The sequence below is a fragment of the Vigna unguiculata genome, chromosome 9 (genome assembly GCF_004118075.2).
Source record: "Vigna unguiculata cultivar IT97K-499-35 chromosome 9, ASM411807v1, whole genome shotgun sequence".
In the NCBI taxonomy this organism is placed as follows: domain Eukaryota; kingdom Viridiplantae; phylum Streptophyta; class Magnoliopsida; order Fabales; family Fabaceae; genus Vigna; species Vigna unguiculata.
The window spans coordinates 30,671,343-30,689,496 of record NC_040287.1 but is presented as its reverse complement, the minus strand read 5'-3'; the positions used below and the strand labels follow the sequence as shown (position 1 = coordinate 30,689,496).

General features: G+C 33.2%; 2 protein-coding genes across 2 annotated transcripts; both read right to left on the bottom strand.

Moving 5' to 3' along the window:
* Positions 1-2,391: 2,391 nt before the first annotated feature.
* LOC114164574 (probable 6-phosphogluconolactonase 4, chloroplastic) lies at positions 2,392-5,316 on the bottom strand. The gene is made up of 3 exons (XM_028049293.1): positions 4,876-5,316; positions 4,631-4,766; positions 2,392-3,103 (listed from the first exon to the last, which is right to left on the bottom strand). The coding sequence occupies exons 1-3, from the start codon at positions 5,202-5,204 to the stop codon at positions 2,639-2,641; spliced, it is 930 nt and encodes a 309-aa protein (XP_027905094.1). The 5' UTR covers positions 5,205-5,316; the 3' UTR covers positions 2,392-2,638.
* A 1,409-nt stretch (positions 5,317-6,725) lies between these two features.
* On the bottom strand, positions 6,726-9,254 carry LOC114163659. The gene is made up of 4 exons (XM_028047956.1): positions 8,202-9,254; positions 7,935-8,113; positions 7,549-7,806; positions 6,726-7,455 (listed from the first exon to the last, which is right to left on the bottom strand). Exons 1-4 carry the CDS (start codon positions 9,252-9,254, stop codon positions 6,726-6,728), a joined length of 2,220 nt encoding a protein of 739 aa, XP_027903757.1.
* Positions 9,255-18,154: the final 8,900 nt, after the last annotated feature.

The following is an 18,154-nucleotide window of genomic DNA, read 5'->3' as shown; positions in this document are numbered from 1 at the left end:
AACTTTTATTTACTACAATATAAAAATTTAATGTAATTTCCATGAATATTTTTTATCACCATCCAACATATATTGGAGTTCAAAAGATACAAAATATATGTTAAAATTTTATTATTTGTTCTTTGCATCATTTTGATCAAGTATTATAACTTTTATTAGTATATAAAAAAGAGATTCATTAGAATTTAAAAAATTGAAGTAAAAAAATATTTAAAATATATTTTAATTTGAATATTTGTTTTCCTTTTATATTTTTTTAAAAATATTTTTAAATTTTATCAACTAGGTTTCATTAATGTTTGCAAATTTAATAAATGTTTTGGTTCTCATAAAATTTTATTTGGTATTCTAATCTAAAATGTAAACAATTATAATTTATTTCAAAGTATTTGATATCGAAAAAACAACCATCTTCCTAATATTGAATATTTGGTAATGTTATGTTTCCTTTACCGTAATTTTTTGTTATTTTATAAAAATTAATTAAAATTAATATTGAAGTAGTAAGAAAACAGATATAGATATAAGGATGTGAATGAATTTTTTCTACATGAATGGGTATGAGATAGTGAAACCCGTCCCGTCCCATTGTCATCCCTACTATAATCAAAGAAAAAATATGATAGACAAGTTAGTTTTCTCTAAAATTAAATATGTTTTCTATTATTATAAAAAGTTATGTTTCATTTATAAATTGGATTATAAATTACTTCGTTCTTATATTTTATGAAAGTTGTGTAAAATATATTCTTTACATGAAAAATGTTTTACATGACTTTAATGTGCAAAGACTAAATACTTTAAAATTTAGTTAATAAATGAAACATAATTTTTTAAAATAATTTGGTAACGAAAAACAATTTAACTGTCCCTTTAATTTCAAAGCAAACATAAAATAACTCTCAATTGATGTGATGATACTTGATTAACAATAATATGTAAATAAGACAATCTTCCTTTTAATCAAGGGACCTTTGCAGAAATATGTAAATAAGATCATGCATCACTTGCTAATCTATCATTGATTAGTCCTTTCTTACCTTTACTTTTCAGCCTCGTAATGCTTTACATAATTCTCAAAAAAATCCACGTGAAAGAACCAAAAGAACTGTGTATAGGTCAACACATGATAGCACTGATTTTGGGAGAGGATAATGATAAAAACCATTATGTTCGAGTGATTATTTGATTCGTTTGAAAGCATAAAAGAATACATGTGAGTATCTCAAAACCCTTACAAACCAAACCATTATGTTCAAGTGATATAAAAGAAAGTATCTGAAAAGCATTTGTATCACGTTATTGGAACTTGTAATGGAAGGATGATGGTGTCCTACGGGATAAGATACCGTGTGGCTCTTTCTATCTTTTGTTAAGTAAGAAGAAATGATCTTGCTTCCTTCGTTTACTTGTAGCCTATCTATCGCCCATATACTATTTTGTTTGTAGAAGGAACTCATTGCTTGTCACTTGTCACCCTCACAAGCACACGTATCTGTTGCTTTTTTATAACCAAACCACGCAAGAAAATCAAATAGCCAAATTAGCCCTCAAATATATATATCATATTACTCCTTGCAATAATGTATCTTCACTCAACAAAAAATTTATGTACTTTCTGCATAATTTAAATCTCAGCTCACATCATCCAGTAATTAAAACTTTAACATTTTAACTGTGCCAATAACACACTACCTTGCTCATACACTGTCACCAATATTAGTATAATAATATTATAACTCAGATGCAGCCAACAGCACGGATAACAAAGTAATCATCAAGAATAACTAAGAACATTCATATATTTTAAGAGCTTTGGTTATATGGTTGTTGATCTCAAGAAATAAAAGTGACAAGAAAAGAAGGTCAACAACAACTTAGAAACAGACACAAAACAAGGTCCATATATGCACATCGTTACATTTACATGTTAGAAGTTAACTATTTCTTCTGGACTTGATAGAAGAAAAAGGGGGGAAATACAACTGGGATGGCACATCAGTGATCATTCAGCTGAGCTACTCTCACGCAGTGGCTGCCAAAAATCAACGGTGGCAACAATAAGATATTATATTGTTTGATTGTAAGTTCCAGCTAAATTGGAGGTTACTTTGTTATGGAATGGAAGGACTAATGTTTCTGTCAACAGTGGACCTATTTTTCTTTTGTTGTTTGGATCTGTTGACAAGAAAATTCTTATCCCGGGTCATTATTCTCAGGTTGCTTTCTAAATTAGGTGGCTAAAATTGAAGATCGATGAACTCATACAAAATATGACCGGATAGTGTGTCTGATTGACACAGTTGATAGCAAAGCTAATTGGGTAAGTGGCAGTGTCTTTTTTCTACACAGTTGATGGCTGAGTCAAATGCTAATACTCTGCACAAGTTATTGAAGGGCAACGAAGGAACTGTGTTCTTAGCTTGAGTTGTAAACAAATTAATAAAACCTGTCCAAGTGATTATTTGATTCATTTCAACTCTAAGGATAGAAAAGTGGCATTTAAATCGAATGAACCCTGTCCAATGCCAAAACTATCACTGGGAATAGGAAGTTCAGCACTTGTCATACACAAACTCAAAATTGCAAAGTTGAATAACTACGACAACATACAGATCAATTGGCTCAGCTGCTGCATCTACAGCTTTGAGGCTGCATCTTTGTCTAAGAACCATTTCAACTCCCCTTCAGGGGAAACCAATCCAGCAGGAAGCTTAACAGAATTTTGAGATTTGCCTAACACAGAGTGAACTGCATCTGCTTTACCCTTGCCAGTCACCACAAGTGCTGCGTAAGCAGAGGCATTAATCACTGGAAAGGTGAAAGTTATTCTCTCCGGTGGTGGTTTGGGGGAGTCCTTGATGAAGGCAACCCATCTTTTATTCTCCTGCACAAGAGGATGCTCTGGGAACAAAGAAGCTACGTGGCCATCAGGGCCCATGCCCAGCAGCACCAGATCAAATTTTGGAAATCCACTGTTAGGTGATAAAGTAATCACATTTTTATTGACCAATTCTCTGAGACGTGTCTCATAATCATCGGCTGCTCCCTCAGCTGAAAGGGTATCATTGATTGCATGCACATTGTCCAGAGGAATTGGTACCTGCCACGACAACCAAGATGAAAGTACCAACAAGTTAGATTCACAAAATAGATTATGCTGATGGAAGCTAGACAACATAATCTGGTCACGCAGTGATTGTAAAGAAGACAACACAGAAAAAATATAGCTCATAACTTGTAACAGAAGGCCATTTCTTCCCTCTCTTGAATCATTTTACAGGAATAAGATATATACTCACTAAACATTAATATGCAGCACCCAACACAGGGGATTCGATTCATCCACCTCATCATCCACAATTAAGTAACCTCTCCATGAAACGCTTGTAGCCTTGTACTCATCCATTTATTTTCACAACTTCATATATATTTTTAGCTTCATATGATATTTTCATAACATTCAGGTTCCACATGAATCAGTTTAAAGGATTTGTTTGGTCATAGGTTATACTTATTTAGAAATCAATCTTTGGTAAAAAAAATAAAATTATAAAGACGTATGGAAACCAAAACTTAAGAATCTTAAGAAATACAATGACAGAGACCAGTATGTACTAATAATGTAAGGGCTAAAACCTAAGTTTTTTTTTATCTGAGCTATCTGGTGGCACGTGTAGGGACTAAATGATTAGTTTAAAACTACTACTTAGAGAGAAATTATAGCTATATACTCCTTTGAAATTGATTCAAAATCCCAACATCTTGTGACCCATTTCTAACTCGGTGAATATCTCTAGTATTTTCCTAGTTTGCAATATATTTCAATCAATTGTAAATCGTACGTTAGAGAAAGTTTGTTACTGGTTTCCAGCACTCCTCTTTCGTAGAATAGCAAAATATATGGTGTTATGGTAAGTAGTGACGTAGGGGAAAATTCAGTGTGACACGTGGCCATAGATAGGAGAAATATGAAAAGTGGAGAGAAAGTTGGAAGGAAAAGCAACAGAATTGCAAACAAACCAGCGCGTTGAAGGGACTAAGGGGTATATGTATGCAAAAGGGGAGGAGAAAAAGAAAAAAAAAAGTAGTTATGAATTTCTCTTTCTCAATGTTCTCTTCTCTCTGATTTCTACCTCACTCACAGGTTGCTCAGTTTATCTCCTTTGAGAATACACCAGAAATTTTAGGATAATACATCACTACGAAAAATTAAAATAGATGATCTAAAGGTGATGAGAGTGGTGGGTTAAAAGTGGTTTAAAATATCATTTTCTGAAATTTTAATTGTCACTATTTTCTTGCTGTTACTATATTCCAGTTTGTGCAGGAGACATTCCATATGGTTAGGCCTCTTCCTAGTTCTCAATAAATTTTAACCAAGTGTACCAAGTATGTTAGAAAAAATGTATGTTGCTACTTGTTAGCGCTCCACTTTCTTCTACATAATTAGGTCCTCCCCCTCCCCTAGTTTCCAACAAATTTTAACCCTGAACTGATCTCCTTTTTTCCATTTTCTTTTTCTCAACATCAACACCAACACTTCAGCAACAAAAAACATTCTCGACAATTTTAGAACATGTTCAACGTAAACAAACCATTTTCCAACATAAAAAACAAGTAAATATACCTTGCAGAGAAGCCCATCTAAAGCAAGCTTGTAGTTACTATCTTCATGCGTCTTAGACACGACCCTCTCATCCAGCCAAAACACATGCCATTTGGACCATTCAAGAGAATCAACGTAGGGCGGTTCCAGCAGTTTCCTGAGACCCCAACACAAAAGACATTCACTTTAATCCAATTCAATTGAACCCAATCACGCTTAGGTTCAAAGTGATAACTTTTTTTATATCCATGAAAAAGAACCCTCACCCGAGATACTTGATCAAAGAGCCGCCAGACAAGCAAACGGTGAATGCCCCCCTTTCCGAAGTGAACTTATTGGAGAGATCGGCGACGTATTTGGCCAGAGAGACAGCAAGATCCTCTTGTTCGAAGACTTCGATGACAACGTTGTTGGTCCCCGCCATCGACGCTTTCAGCGGGGCTGGAAGGTTCTTGGGATTGACGCTAAGCCCTTTGAATGTGAGAGGGCGAGAGAAGAAGATGTGGCTTGAGGGTGGTTGAAGGTTGGTGTTGGGGAAGGAAGAGAGTGCGAATCGCAAAGTGTTTGATGAGAGTGTAGAAAAGATACACGCCATGCCTCAGTGGGTAAAGTATTCTTATAAGCTCACTGAAACAAATAATCTGGAACACAGTGCAGTAACAAAGTCTACCTTTCCTTCCTTTTCTTCTCTTCCACCATTTTTTTTTCTTCTTTATTGAGCACGCCATTCTGATGGGAGTTTATTCCAATGCATTCTTACTTTAGGGTTTTTGAATAATTTTTTTGGGTTAATAACTTAATTTCTATTTTTGTGAGTTTTATTGTGTTACATTATTTTTAGGTTTAATTAATCGCAAGGTACCCAGTTTGGTACTAGTGTGTCAAATTGGTACCCGCTTTTAAAAAAGTATCAATTGCGTACCCAAATACGTTTATGTGCATCAATTGGGTTCATACCGTTAAATTATGAGAAACGGCGTTAAAAATGAGATGATGTGGCATTTGTGAACGGATACGTGTCAATTTAAAAAGCAGTTGTGGCTGAAAAAATAATTGTACAGTGACGTGGTGTGGTATATTTAAAAATCAGATTGTGTTGTGCCCTAATTGTAGAATTGGGTTTTCGCTATCATTGTGGTGGGGTTCTTCCTCTGCAGTTCTTCCTCTGCTCTTCTTTCTTCAATCATTTTGGTCTTCGTTCTTGATTGGAAGAGGTAATTTTTGGTGAATCTGCAATGTCTCACAGTGAAGGATGTTCGTGCTCTTCGTGGGGTTTGCAGAAGCAAAGTATGTCCTCCACTGGTGGTTCGTATAGGGTGTTGGGTGAATGTCCTCTTTGCTTTTGTGGGGAGAACGCTGTGTTGAGAGTCGCTAAAACAGTCAGGAATGCCGACAAACAATTTTGGGGGTGTCCTAAATATAAGGTCGGAGTAGATGTTTGATTTTAATTTAATTTTGATTGAATCTTTATTAATGTTTTTGATGTTCTCTGTTTTTGATTAATGTTTGATTCTTTGTTCTTGCAAACAGCGGAGTGGTGGGAATGAGGTATTTAAAGGGTGCAATTACTTCAAATGGCTGAATGAAGATAATGGAGATGAAAAAGATGCTACCATTGGGAGACAAAGGAGAAAGATTTACACTCTGGAAAAAGCAATTGTGATTTCTGATAGATGGGTTAAAATTTTAAGTGTAATAATAGTGTTTTTGCTTTTCGTTAATGTAATTTTAGTTTGTAAGTTAGTTCAAAAGAGTTGTTGAACTGTTGTTAGACTGACTGCTTCAGTAAGTATCAGTGGTGTAATGTTGTAATGAATTCTTAATGAACGAATTACAAGTTTGAGTGAACTGACTGTGTTCTATTTATTTCCATTTAACATGATTTGATAATGAAGATAATCTGGAGATGAGAAAGCAAATAATATTAAAGTGGTTCATAATGCCATTTCAGTACATAATATTGTTCTTCAAAAGACCTGAATATGTAAATAACAGCACAAAAGCAAGCTGTTTCCAAAATAACACTACTACATTCTAAGATAACAGCACTGAGTTTGTCAAAAAAAAGCCACTACATATTGATTTTCCAAAATAAAACAAGTGTTCCATAATTTCTTCATGGCTCCGTGATTGGTCCCCTCCTAAATGACAGTTTTTCTCTGAATGTGGTTGTTGTTGTTGGTTGAGGCACTTGAGTCTGTTCGCATGCAGAATTTTGGGTTGCTTGAGGCACTTCACTATGTTGGCATGAAGGATTTTGGGTTGGCTGATTTGTTGCTGCTGGCATAACTGGTTCAGATGCAGTAATCTGACTTTGTTGACCACCACTGATATCAGTTGCCTGAGTTGGCTGATTTGCTTGTGTTTCTTCAGCAGTTGGAGTTGGTTGCTGTTGTGGTGGAGGTGCCTGCGGACAAGTATTTCTTTTGTGTCCAAGTGCTCTGCAAATGGCACATCTTTTATGGGTTACACCTTGCCTGACTTGGGTGTCATCCTTCCTCAGCTCCCAGGACTCCAGCCTTCGTTTCTTTTTTGGTCTTCCAGGCAGCACTCTTTTAGCAGGAGGTAACACATCAGCATAAGATGTCATCTCCCACAGATGAGGTCCATTAACAAGATATATGAGGGACAAATAGGTCTCCTCGTATGTTGACTTCAAAAACCAGTGTGGGAGGTAATCCTCTGCATTCAAATTCAGAAATCGGATGGCAGTGATTGCGTGACAGTAGGGAATTGATGTTATTGCCCACTTCCTGCAGCTACACTCCTGTTTATCTAAATCCACCACATATTTCTCCCCAATCATAGCAGTATGGTTGACCTCAAATAGTTGTTGTCCAGACCAGCTGCAATGAATACAAGATATAATTAAAAAACAGCCAAAAGACATTCATATTTAATGAAACATTATTACAATTAGGTGCATCAAATACATTTACCTTGGTAACCAATATTTGGTCTTTTGTGCTTCCTTGTCCAGTCTGTCTTGAATTTTTGGGCAAATAGAACCATGAAATGCATTTACCTTCTTTCTATTGGAAGCCCATCTCTGCATCAGATACATTCGAATTTCTTCCATCATGGTTATGATGGGTTTACTCCTGGAATCTACTATAGTGCTATTGAAACCCTCAGACATGTTGTTCACAACAGTGTCAGACGCAGGTCTTGATGTAAATCTGGACCTGGACCAGAATCTGATTGCAGGGAAGAAACCATTTTAATTTGAAATCAGTTTAAATCCAAAACAGTACTTATAAAAAAATATTTAAAAACATGTCTTGGGGGAATCTGTATGAGATGCTTAAAAGCATCAACATTAAACTCTTTAATCTCCCTCATTACAGCCTCCCATGCTTGTGGGTGTGTGGCATATGCTGCTTTCCAGAGTAGTCTCTTCAGATTTTTTCCAGGGAATTTTTTGCGGAAGTTGGCATATATATGACGTACACAGAATCTTTGGTCCACACCAGGCAACAGTTCTTGCAATGCTGGAAGCAGTCCCTGTAATTTTTAGAGCATAACAATTGATTGGTCAAATATTAAGGAATCACAATTAAACATCAAATAGCACATGGATATAGTTACTTACTTTTTGTTGGTCTGACATGAAAGTGATCTTAGAACAAATTTCAGCTCCTCCTAGGTCTTCTATCATCAAATCAAGAAACCATGTCCATGTTTCCTTGTTCTCTACTTCTACCACAGCGTATGCCAATGGAAGCATTTGGTCATTTCCATCTCTGCCCACAGCTGTTAACAGTTCTCCCCCATATTTTCCCTTCAAAAAACAGACATCTACACCAATAATAGGCCTACAACAGAAGAAGCTATCTTTACAAGCCTTGAGGCATACATATAGTCGTTTGAAAATTGGATTGCCCTCATTCTCATCAACATGGACTTTGACAGTGGAACCTGGATTTGACCTTAACAACTCATGTGCATAGTCATAAACACGTTTATATTGTTCTTGGAATGACCCATCAATGTTCTTGTATGCCATAGTCTTAGCCCTAAAGGCCATTGATCTTGAAACACCAATGTTCCATTTTCTCCCAATTTTGTTTTTCAAATCAGTCAACTTCATATTTAGGTTCTCTTTTAGTGATTTTTCCAGCCTTCCACTTAACCACTTTGAAGTCATCAAACGCACATTGAATTCCCTACTACATGTGTGATTGTTGATAATTCTCCTTAACTGCCATGTACTTTGTGCTGCTTTATAAGCACAATATGCATACCACTTGCATTTACCCTTCGCACCCAAACACTTCATACAAATTCTCCTTTTGTCATTTCTAAAAATTTTTAACTTTCTCCCACTTTGGACACCATAAGTTCTAATAGCCTCAGTGAATTCTTCCTTATCAATAAAGTACGTCTCAACTTCCCAATTATAGTCTTCCATACTTTTGGGCATGGAGAATATCCCAAAGTTACCATACCTATCTCTATCATCATCACTTGCATCACTATTTCCACAACTATCTAAAGTCTCGGACTCCCATTCCCTATCAGACAACCCCCTGTCAAACACATTTTCACCCTTTGGGTCACTTCCTCCTTCAATAGTAACATCAAACAAATCATCCTCCAATTCCTGGGTTTCAATTCTAACATCAAACAACTCATCCTCACCCATTACTTCCTCTTCAAAATCAGTTCAACTCCTCACTTCATAATCATCATCACCCTCATAGTCTGTTTCCTCACTCTCCACAGCATGTTCTTCATCATGCTCAACCTCCACCTGACCCTCATTCTCACTTGCACCACCCACTTCAGCAGGTTGGTCATCATGCTCAACCTCCACTTCACCCTCATTCTCACTTGCACCACCCACTTCAGCAGGTTGGTCATCATGCTCAACCTCCACTTCACCCTCACCCTTATCTGCAGGAGCTTCACCAACTTCCACCCCAACATGTTCTACATCAACTGCAGCCTCCATATCACCCTCACCTTCACCTGCAGCTTCCACCTCAACTGCAGCTTCCACCTCAACCCCACCCACCACAGCAGGTTCTTCATCACCCCGAGTCTCCACATCAACCTCACCCTCAACTGCACCATCCACACCAACTTTTGTCTCAGTCCCACCCTCTATCATATGTACTACTACAGGCTCACAGACGAAGTGCACCACATATAGGTGCACTTGACCATTTAGTGTGGCGATGTTCACCATGTAACATGCACCTCTATCATCGCTCAGTAATTCCAGCCTTCCATCCAATACAACACCTCCACCTACTGAATACCACAATTCTTTGACATTGATGTATCCCATTTCCCTCAAAATGGACATAATCTCAAAGTAACTCCATTTGTCTGGGTCACATGACAAAATATTACTCTCTCCAACGTATTTCAGTGACCCATCGTTAACAAACCTTCCCCCATGGTGAAAAACAACTTCGAAATTTTCTTCCATATGAAGTACTATATTCCTATCTATATATCCCTGTCACATATGAAAATGCCCAAACAATCAAAAAGAAATTACAAACCATACCATCCAACACACAAAGACAGTGACAAAATAAACAAAGGGGGACCACACAGTAAACGCAACACCGTCACCGTCACCGTCACATGTAATGGGGGACCAAATGAATAAAGAAATCTGAAAGTGGGGGACCAACACCGGCACCGCAATACAAATAACAACAACACAAGAATAAAAGCACACAAAACAATAAATACATTGAACAGAACCCCAAAAATTACCACAATGTCAGACAAAACTAAAAACCCTAAATGGCAGTGAATGCCTGCGCGAGTGGTTCGTCTACTGAATGGCAGGAACACATACCTTTCTTCCACCGCTAAACCCACGTCGTTGTCAAGGATGCTTCCGATCATGTATTGATTGCCAGTGAAAGTAAGCGCGAATCGATTCGTCGGTCTCGTCTTCTCCCCTCTTTTGTTCTTCGAACTACACCAGTAACTTTACCAAAATTCCTTTTTAATTTTTTGCCTTCTACAATTAATTTTTACCATAACGTTAAATTACTTCTCACACCAACAATATCCACGTCACTAATTCTCTGATGGCCACGTGTTATTTTCTTGCTTCTCAAACCAACTTAAATCAGTCAACGTTAACCACTGTAACGGCGTCTAAATTATTGGACCCAATTGATGCACATAAACGTATTTGGGTACGCAATTGATACTTTTTTAAAAGTAGGTACCAATTTGACATTCTAGTACCAAACTGGGTACCTTGCGATTAATTAAACCTTATTTTTAATATGACGTCTTAATTCTTTTTGGAGACAATTCTTTTGTATAAAACTCTCACTTTGATAATACTTTTATGTCTTTGAAAATTATTATTTTCATGTTTTATTTGAGAGTAATAGTCTCTTTAACAAAAGTAGTTAGGAAACTAATAATTAGTTAATTAATATCTAATTTAATTTCGAGTTTAATTATCAAACACTTTTATATTCGTAAAATTAATTTATAAATTATTAAATAGTTGATTAACCTCATCAAATATACTGTAATAATCTTAAATTTTATATAATCACCGTACATTTAGTAAAAAAAATGTTATGAGATCCGACTCTTAAATTTATGAATACATACATATTTCTACACTGTATTATATTTTTAGTCAATTAATTTTTTCTCTTACCTTTAAAGCAAAACTATGATATTATAAGTAAGGTTAAAACTTCTTTTCCTCTAATTTTTATGCGATTCAATTTACTCCTTTAATTTTAAATAATGATATAATTAAGTCATTTTCATTGATGTTAAATTTTGTTTTAAAATTAATATATCAAATTATTTTAAATCAATTTTATTTTTTAATAGAATAATTTGATTTATAAATTATAAAGAAAATTTCACTTCAATCTAACAAAAATAATTTAATTGAATTTTTTTAACAATTAAAAGACTAAATTCAATCAAATAAAAATTAGAAATGCAATTGAATTTTTTTTATAAAAATTAGAGGACAAAAATAAAATTTTAACCTACGAGTAAAAACCTAATCAATTTAATAATTTATATTACATATATTATTTTAGCGTTTCAAAAAGACAATTAAAATTCTATTGAACACTCATAAAACATCATATGCTTCTATATATCATATCATCACTACACTTGAAAATAATACAAGCACAAGACATTGTGAACTAGTGATCTATAAAATATCATACATCCATTTTATATCAAATGGTGTCATATATACTCACTCAAAAAATACGAATCACAGTAATAAGAATCAAGTATTTATATTTAATAGTCCATTTAGTTTGTTTTTATTTATGTAAACACAGGTGTTATCGTGTTTATGTGTATGTATTTTTTAAATACATATGATATTATAGTAGTAGGTGATTATATTATAATATCATCAGGTTAATATCAATGGGGAAACCTTATAAAGTCCATAGGAGACCATGACACTCCCAAGATGTTATACTTTTTTTTTAAATATTTTTTAAATTGATTTTTATTTTTTTATAAATATATTATTTAATATTAATAAATAATAAAATAAAAAATTAAACATAATAATGAATAATAAAATTTATTAAGATACATTTGAAGTTTCTCATATTGTATTATTCGTTTATTACTCTTACATATTTTTTTTTTTATTTTTTGTTTAAAAAAATATAAAGTTAGACATAAATTCATTCTCTCGTTCTCAATTTTCATCCGTTCTCTTCTAAGGTAAAAAAAAAAGGTAATTTTCTCATATCTCTTGATAGGAAAAATATTAGTTTGATATTTAGTTTTATTTTTTCATCTTATGAATTTTTTGTATTTTTTCTTTTTTATAAATATAAAAAGAAAAGTTAGGTACTATATGTTTTTTTATAACCATTTCTTAAAGGTGACTTGATTATCATTTTTTTTTTAGTAATTACGTATCTCAATTTTTGATTAGATCTTGATAAATTATTTTTTAGTCTTAATTTTTTTTAAATAGTTATTATTGATGAAAAATAAAATAATAGATTTATCTGTTTGAAGTGATAAAAGGGAAGATACTGTAAGCCCCTTTTTCTTCAGTGTTATAAAGTTTTGGGCCTGGCCTTTTCGGAGGCCCAAGGCCAGCCCTTCAGTAGGACCCTATACCCATTCAGTTGTCTCATTTGGCTCTTGTCACCTTTTCAGAAACAACTCTCCTCTCCATCCCACAACTCAAACAAGGAGCTCTGCTAGGGCACAGAGGAGACTTCATCTTCTCAGCTAAGCTCTGTGTTCTTCTTTGGTAAGTATCCTGGATCTTTTATAGTCTTCTTTTTCTCCTTCTACCTTCTTCCAGTTGGCGTTTGGTTGCGGTTAGGGTTCCATTTCTCATTCTCGTTTTGGGTCTTGGGGTTTCCATTTCAGCTCACCTTTGTGATCCGTAGAGCTGTTGTGCCAGGTTGCATTCCTTGGGTTGCCGTTCTTTTTCTCGAGTATAGAAAAGGTAAGGGGAGTTAGTCTTTTCTGTTTTGTAAAATTTTAGTGCTTTTCCATATATTTGTGCCTTATTTCGTGAATGAGATGGTTTAAAAGTGTTGTGCTGGTATGGTAATGAACTGTGTGGTGTGGATATGTCTGTTTGTGGTGTTGCATGTGTGAAACAGTGGGGGAGACTGGTATTCTCGCCTAAACGAGCTTGTTTCGCTCAGGCGAGAATAGTAGAGAGCTCGCCCTGGTGTTGCTCGAGCATCTCGCTCAGGCGACCAAAGCTTGTTTTGAGCGATGCGTTGTCTCGCTCAGGCGAGAATGGCTCGCCCAAGCGAGAACTCGCAGAGTGCCACTGTTCCAGGTCTCGCCCAGGCGAGAAGGCCTAACTTAAGCGAGACAGTCGCTGCAGCTTAGGCAAGGTCTTCTAGCCCAGGCGAGAATAATGTGGTTTTATGTTTTGGATTCTTATTTATCTTGGGTGTGGCTACTTCTCTCGACCATGCAGGGTTGTGGTGTGAGTTCATGAGTTGTATGAGTTGTATGCACTGAAATCTGTGGGTTAGCATGAGTAATTTATGAAATTTTGTTTGGTTGGTTGAGAATATGCATGAGAAATGAATGTTGGGATAACAAGTGGTGGTTACGAGATACGAACCATGCGATTGGTGTGAAATAGGCGTAATTCCATGAGTCTCATGGGGAGACTTTATGGTGGCGTGTAGTGTATATATTGAGATATGGATTCAAGTAAGGACTGCATCCCGAAACTCTAAAGGGTCAGTAAGTCTCATGTAGAGCAAACTGACCCAAGTGGTGAGAGTAGCGGGAGGCCCTAGTCTATGGCAGGATAATGGCCTTAGACGCTTAAAGGCTAACCTTGTGTGTGGTAGGGTGAAACCCATTGGCAATGGCTCTGCAGAGCAGTAGAGGCCACCACAAGTGCAGGCGTCCAGTGAATCCGATCTTAGTATAGTTATCCGGATAATTGAGTCATAGTGTCCTGCTTGTTTGCTATAACATGATGTTTTGTGCCTGTTGTGTTGCATGTTAAGGTATATTTAAGTACTTGTCCGTCGTATCATGAAAAGATTCAATTACACTAGCTTACCCTTGCATTTCTGTTTGTGTTCCTGTTGTGTTTTCTCTTTTGCTATGATCACCCTGGGTGGGAGCAGATGGAGGAAATTCTGGGAGTAGGCCCGGCGATAGCAGTGGTGCAGCTTAGGGGATCTTTCTGTGTGACTCTCTGGGTTAGTTTATGGCCCTAAGTGCCTTTTGTAACCTCATGCTCTAGAGGAGCATCGCCTTTTGTAGAACTGTTAACTTTCTATTAGGTTGCCTATGGCATGGTGGTATGCCTAAATTTGTTTTCACAGCATACTTCTGGATGACTGTAACAGTTAACTTTTCTATCGTTTTTGTTCATCTGAGTGCTTCTCGTTATTATAATGGTGTGATACTTTATTTAGTAGTGTAATCTATTAAAATGGGATGTCACAGATACTTTGAAGATGAAAATAATACAAATTATTTTCAAGCATGATACTAGGAATTCAATTGTTGAATTAAAGGACAATTTCTTAAGATTCAAATAATTGTAAGTGAAAATTTTCATATTAATTCTTTTAAATTATAGGTGAAATGTTTTATATTAATTCTTTAGAATATGAGAAAACGTTTTCAAATATAAGAATATTCAGAGAAAGATATGAAGTTAGAAAAACTTATTTAAAATAAGTTTCATATCAAATACAAATTCAAAACTATAATTTTTTAAACAAAAAATAAACGAGGATTTCAATACTAAATTATATATAATTTTGTTATATTAGTAATAATAATTAAATATATAAGATTTAAGTATATTATTTTGACCCCTCCAAACTTTTTTTATCAAGATCTGCCACATGTTAATGTACAAAGTAAATCCATATTTATTAAAAATAAAGTGGAGTAAATATAGAAAAAAATAAAAAATAACTCTTAATGAAGAGAAAATAATTGTTAATGAACACAAAGTAAATTCATATTTCTTAAAAACGAAGTGGAAATAAATGGAGAAAATTGAAAAAATAATTAATGAATAAAATAAATAAATAACTGTTATAATAGTGTTATATAAAACATGTAAAAATAATTGTTAGTGTTTAAAAAATAAATAAATAATTGTTATAATAGTTTTATATAAAACATGTAAAAATAATTGTTAGTCTTCAAAAAATAAATAAATAATTATATTATAAAGGGTAAATTAGGATAAGTAGTTGTAGACACAAAAGAGGGATATTATCAATTATCATAATTTTATCAAAATAGAAATTTGACTCCTACTTTAAAAGTCTGGTAATATTGAATTAAATTAAGGGGTTTCGCAACTATTATATAACCTCCCACATCACAAAGTCACATATTAGGAAATAAGTCCTCCTCAATGATAAAGTAATTTTCTTCTACATGCGAAACACATTTTTTTCACACCACCCCTCCAAATTGTAAAAACCTTTATCAACTTTCATCATTTAATATCTTTCTCTATATAAGTTCAATATTATCAAAGTTACGATAATCTCATTCTCATAATCCATGTTCAATACATGTCATATAACCACTCAATGTAATATTTTTTCTTTATAAATAACTACATTTACATAAAACATATATTAAATTAACAATTTCATAGTAGATTTTGGATAACACCCAGACTTTACTCAATCTCACATACATCAAAAGTATATTTCGGATATCATCTAGGCTCTACTTGGTCTTACATATCCACACTTTTCGACCAACACCCAAACCTCAGACTTTACTCAGTCTCACACACATCCACAATAGATTTTGGTTAACACCTAAACTTTACTCAGTCTCACACATCCATGCAATTTTTATTTTAAAACCTTAAAATCATTTATTTTTATCTATAAAATCTTCCCATCTTGCTCAATAAACATACAAGCCCACCCCGTGAGATAAGGTTGAGAGTTATTTTCTTTTTTCATACTTAGGCTCGCCTAGTGAGCATTATTACTCAACAATTCACTTTGGAGGTAGTGGCAGATCTTCGGCCAATATCTTTAGGGTGCCAATATTTTGATTGAATATTTCTTTTGTTCCATTTTTTTGTCTAAAAATGTTTAGTTGGTCCTCAAGTGTTTTTAAGTCTCATTTTGGTCCCGATTTTTAAAAATCAATGCAACTTAATCTTTTTCATTAAATTTCTTGAAGCGGAGTAATAATTTTTTATCAAAAATGATACTAAATTATGTCAATTATACCAACAAAGCAAACCATCATTATTCACAACTTCAATTTTGATGAGAAAACCTTGGTCCTATTCAAGAAATTTAACGAAAAAATTACAAAATTGCATCAAATTTTCAAAAATTGGGATCAAATTTAAACTAAAATAAAAATGGAAGACCAATTTGATATTTATGAATGAAAATAAGAACCAAGAGGGTAATTCCAAAATTTTTATATAAACAAGTAAAAACATTTTATTTACTTTTTTATGATAATAAAAATATTAAAATTATAATAATAATAATTATTATAATTATAAAATTAAATATAAATAATTTTTATTTTACTATAATTAATTTTCATTTATAATGATTAAGTTTAAAAAAAAATAATCAAATAAAAAATGTCAAATTAAACAAATAATCACTTAAAAAATAGTTATTTTTATTTAAAATATATTTAAAAGGTGAAGTTGAAAAATAAATGTAGAAAAAAAAAGAATTTTCTTCATATATAGATATAAATGTATAAAAATTTATTAAAATATGAAAAATATAAAATATATTACAAATATTAACTTTTAAAAAATGTATTTAAAATTATATTCTAAATTATATAAATATAAAAGAAAAGTTTTTGGGGGGCCATGGTCCCCTTTGTCCAAACTAAGATCTGTTCGTGTTTGGAGGTATACTCACTTAGTGAATACTTGGCTTGTTTATGACTAGTTCTTAATAATCATTTTCAGTAAGTACATTAATGTGTAGTATTATCAACAAGTGTCACATCCAAGGAACTTAGCAAAAAGTTACAATATAATTGTTTTGGATTATTTGGTAAAAGTAGCAAGAGATTTTAATCTAGGTTTTTTCCTTAGCCTAAGACGCAAAGGACATTGTTGTGTGTGGTAGGATGAAACCTATTAACAATGGTCAGTGCGTATCTCCAATGAATCTGACATTAATGAATATATCCGAATATTTGAGTTTAGAGTGTCTATATTATATGTTTCACTTCACGACGACTACTTGAATTGTATGCTTATGTGTTGAAATCTCTTTTACTTGCCTATATGCATGCTCCTTTTATAAAGTAGATTACCTTTTTTTGTGCTTATGTCGTTATGTTGCAATGATCACTATTATTTGGTTTGAGTATATGAGGAATCAGGTGTTGGTTCAACAAAAGATGATGATGGTGGTGCAACTGTATGGTCTTTAGATAAGTTTTTATTCACTTCGTTATATTTAAAAAAAAATTCACAGTTCTTATCCTTTTATAATTATTTTGTTTTTGTTGTTGGAGTTGTTTATGAATTTACTTTGATGTCAATTTTGCCTTTTAGATAGCTACAATGAACTAATCATCTATTCTTTTTGGACATACTTGGATAGCAATTATATAATATCTTAACTTAACTAGTAGTATTGTACTATTTATTGGGGTATTACATTATTAAAGTATAAAATGAATTTTAATTTCAATAATTAAAAATATTATGAGTTTTAATTTATAAAAATTATTTTATAGTTTATAAATGATTTGTATAATTTTTGAATTGCGTAAATAATTTTTTTAATATGAATAATTATTTGAATTAAAAAAAGTAATTAATAAGAATAAAATTATGAAATATGTTTTATTTAAATTTTTAAAAATAATTATTAAAATGGTAAAACCGAACAAAATTTTTTTACACCAACATGACGAAGTATAAATTAATAATATAGATATTCATTTTTAAATTTAAGCGTTTCATTAAAATTTTAACAACCGTACTATGTGATGTTCTAAAAAATATGATTAGTGAAAATGTGATATAACCAACTTTATATATTCGGTTCAATATTTGATATTATCTCTTTAACA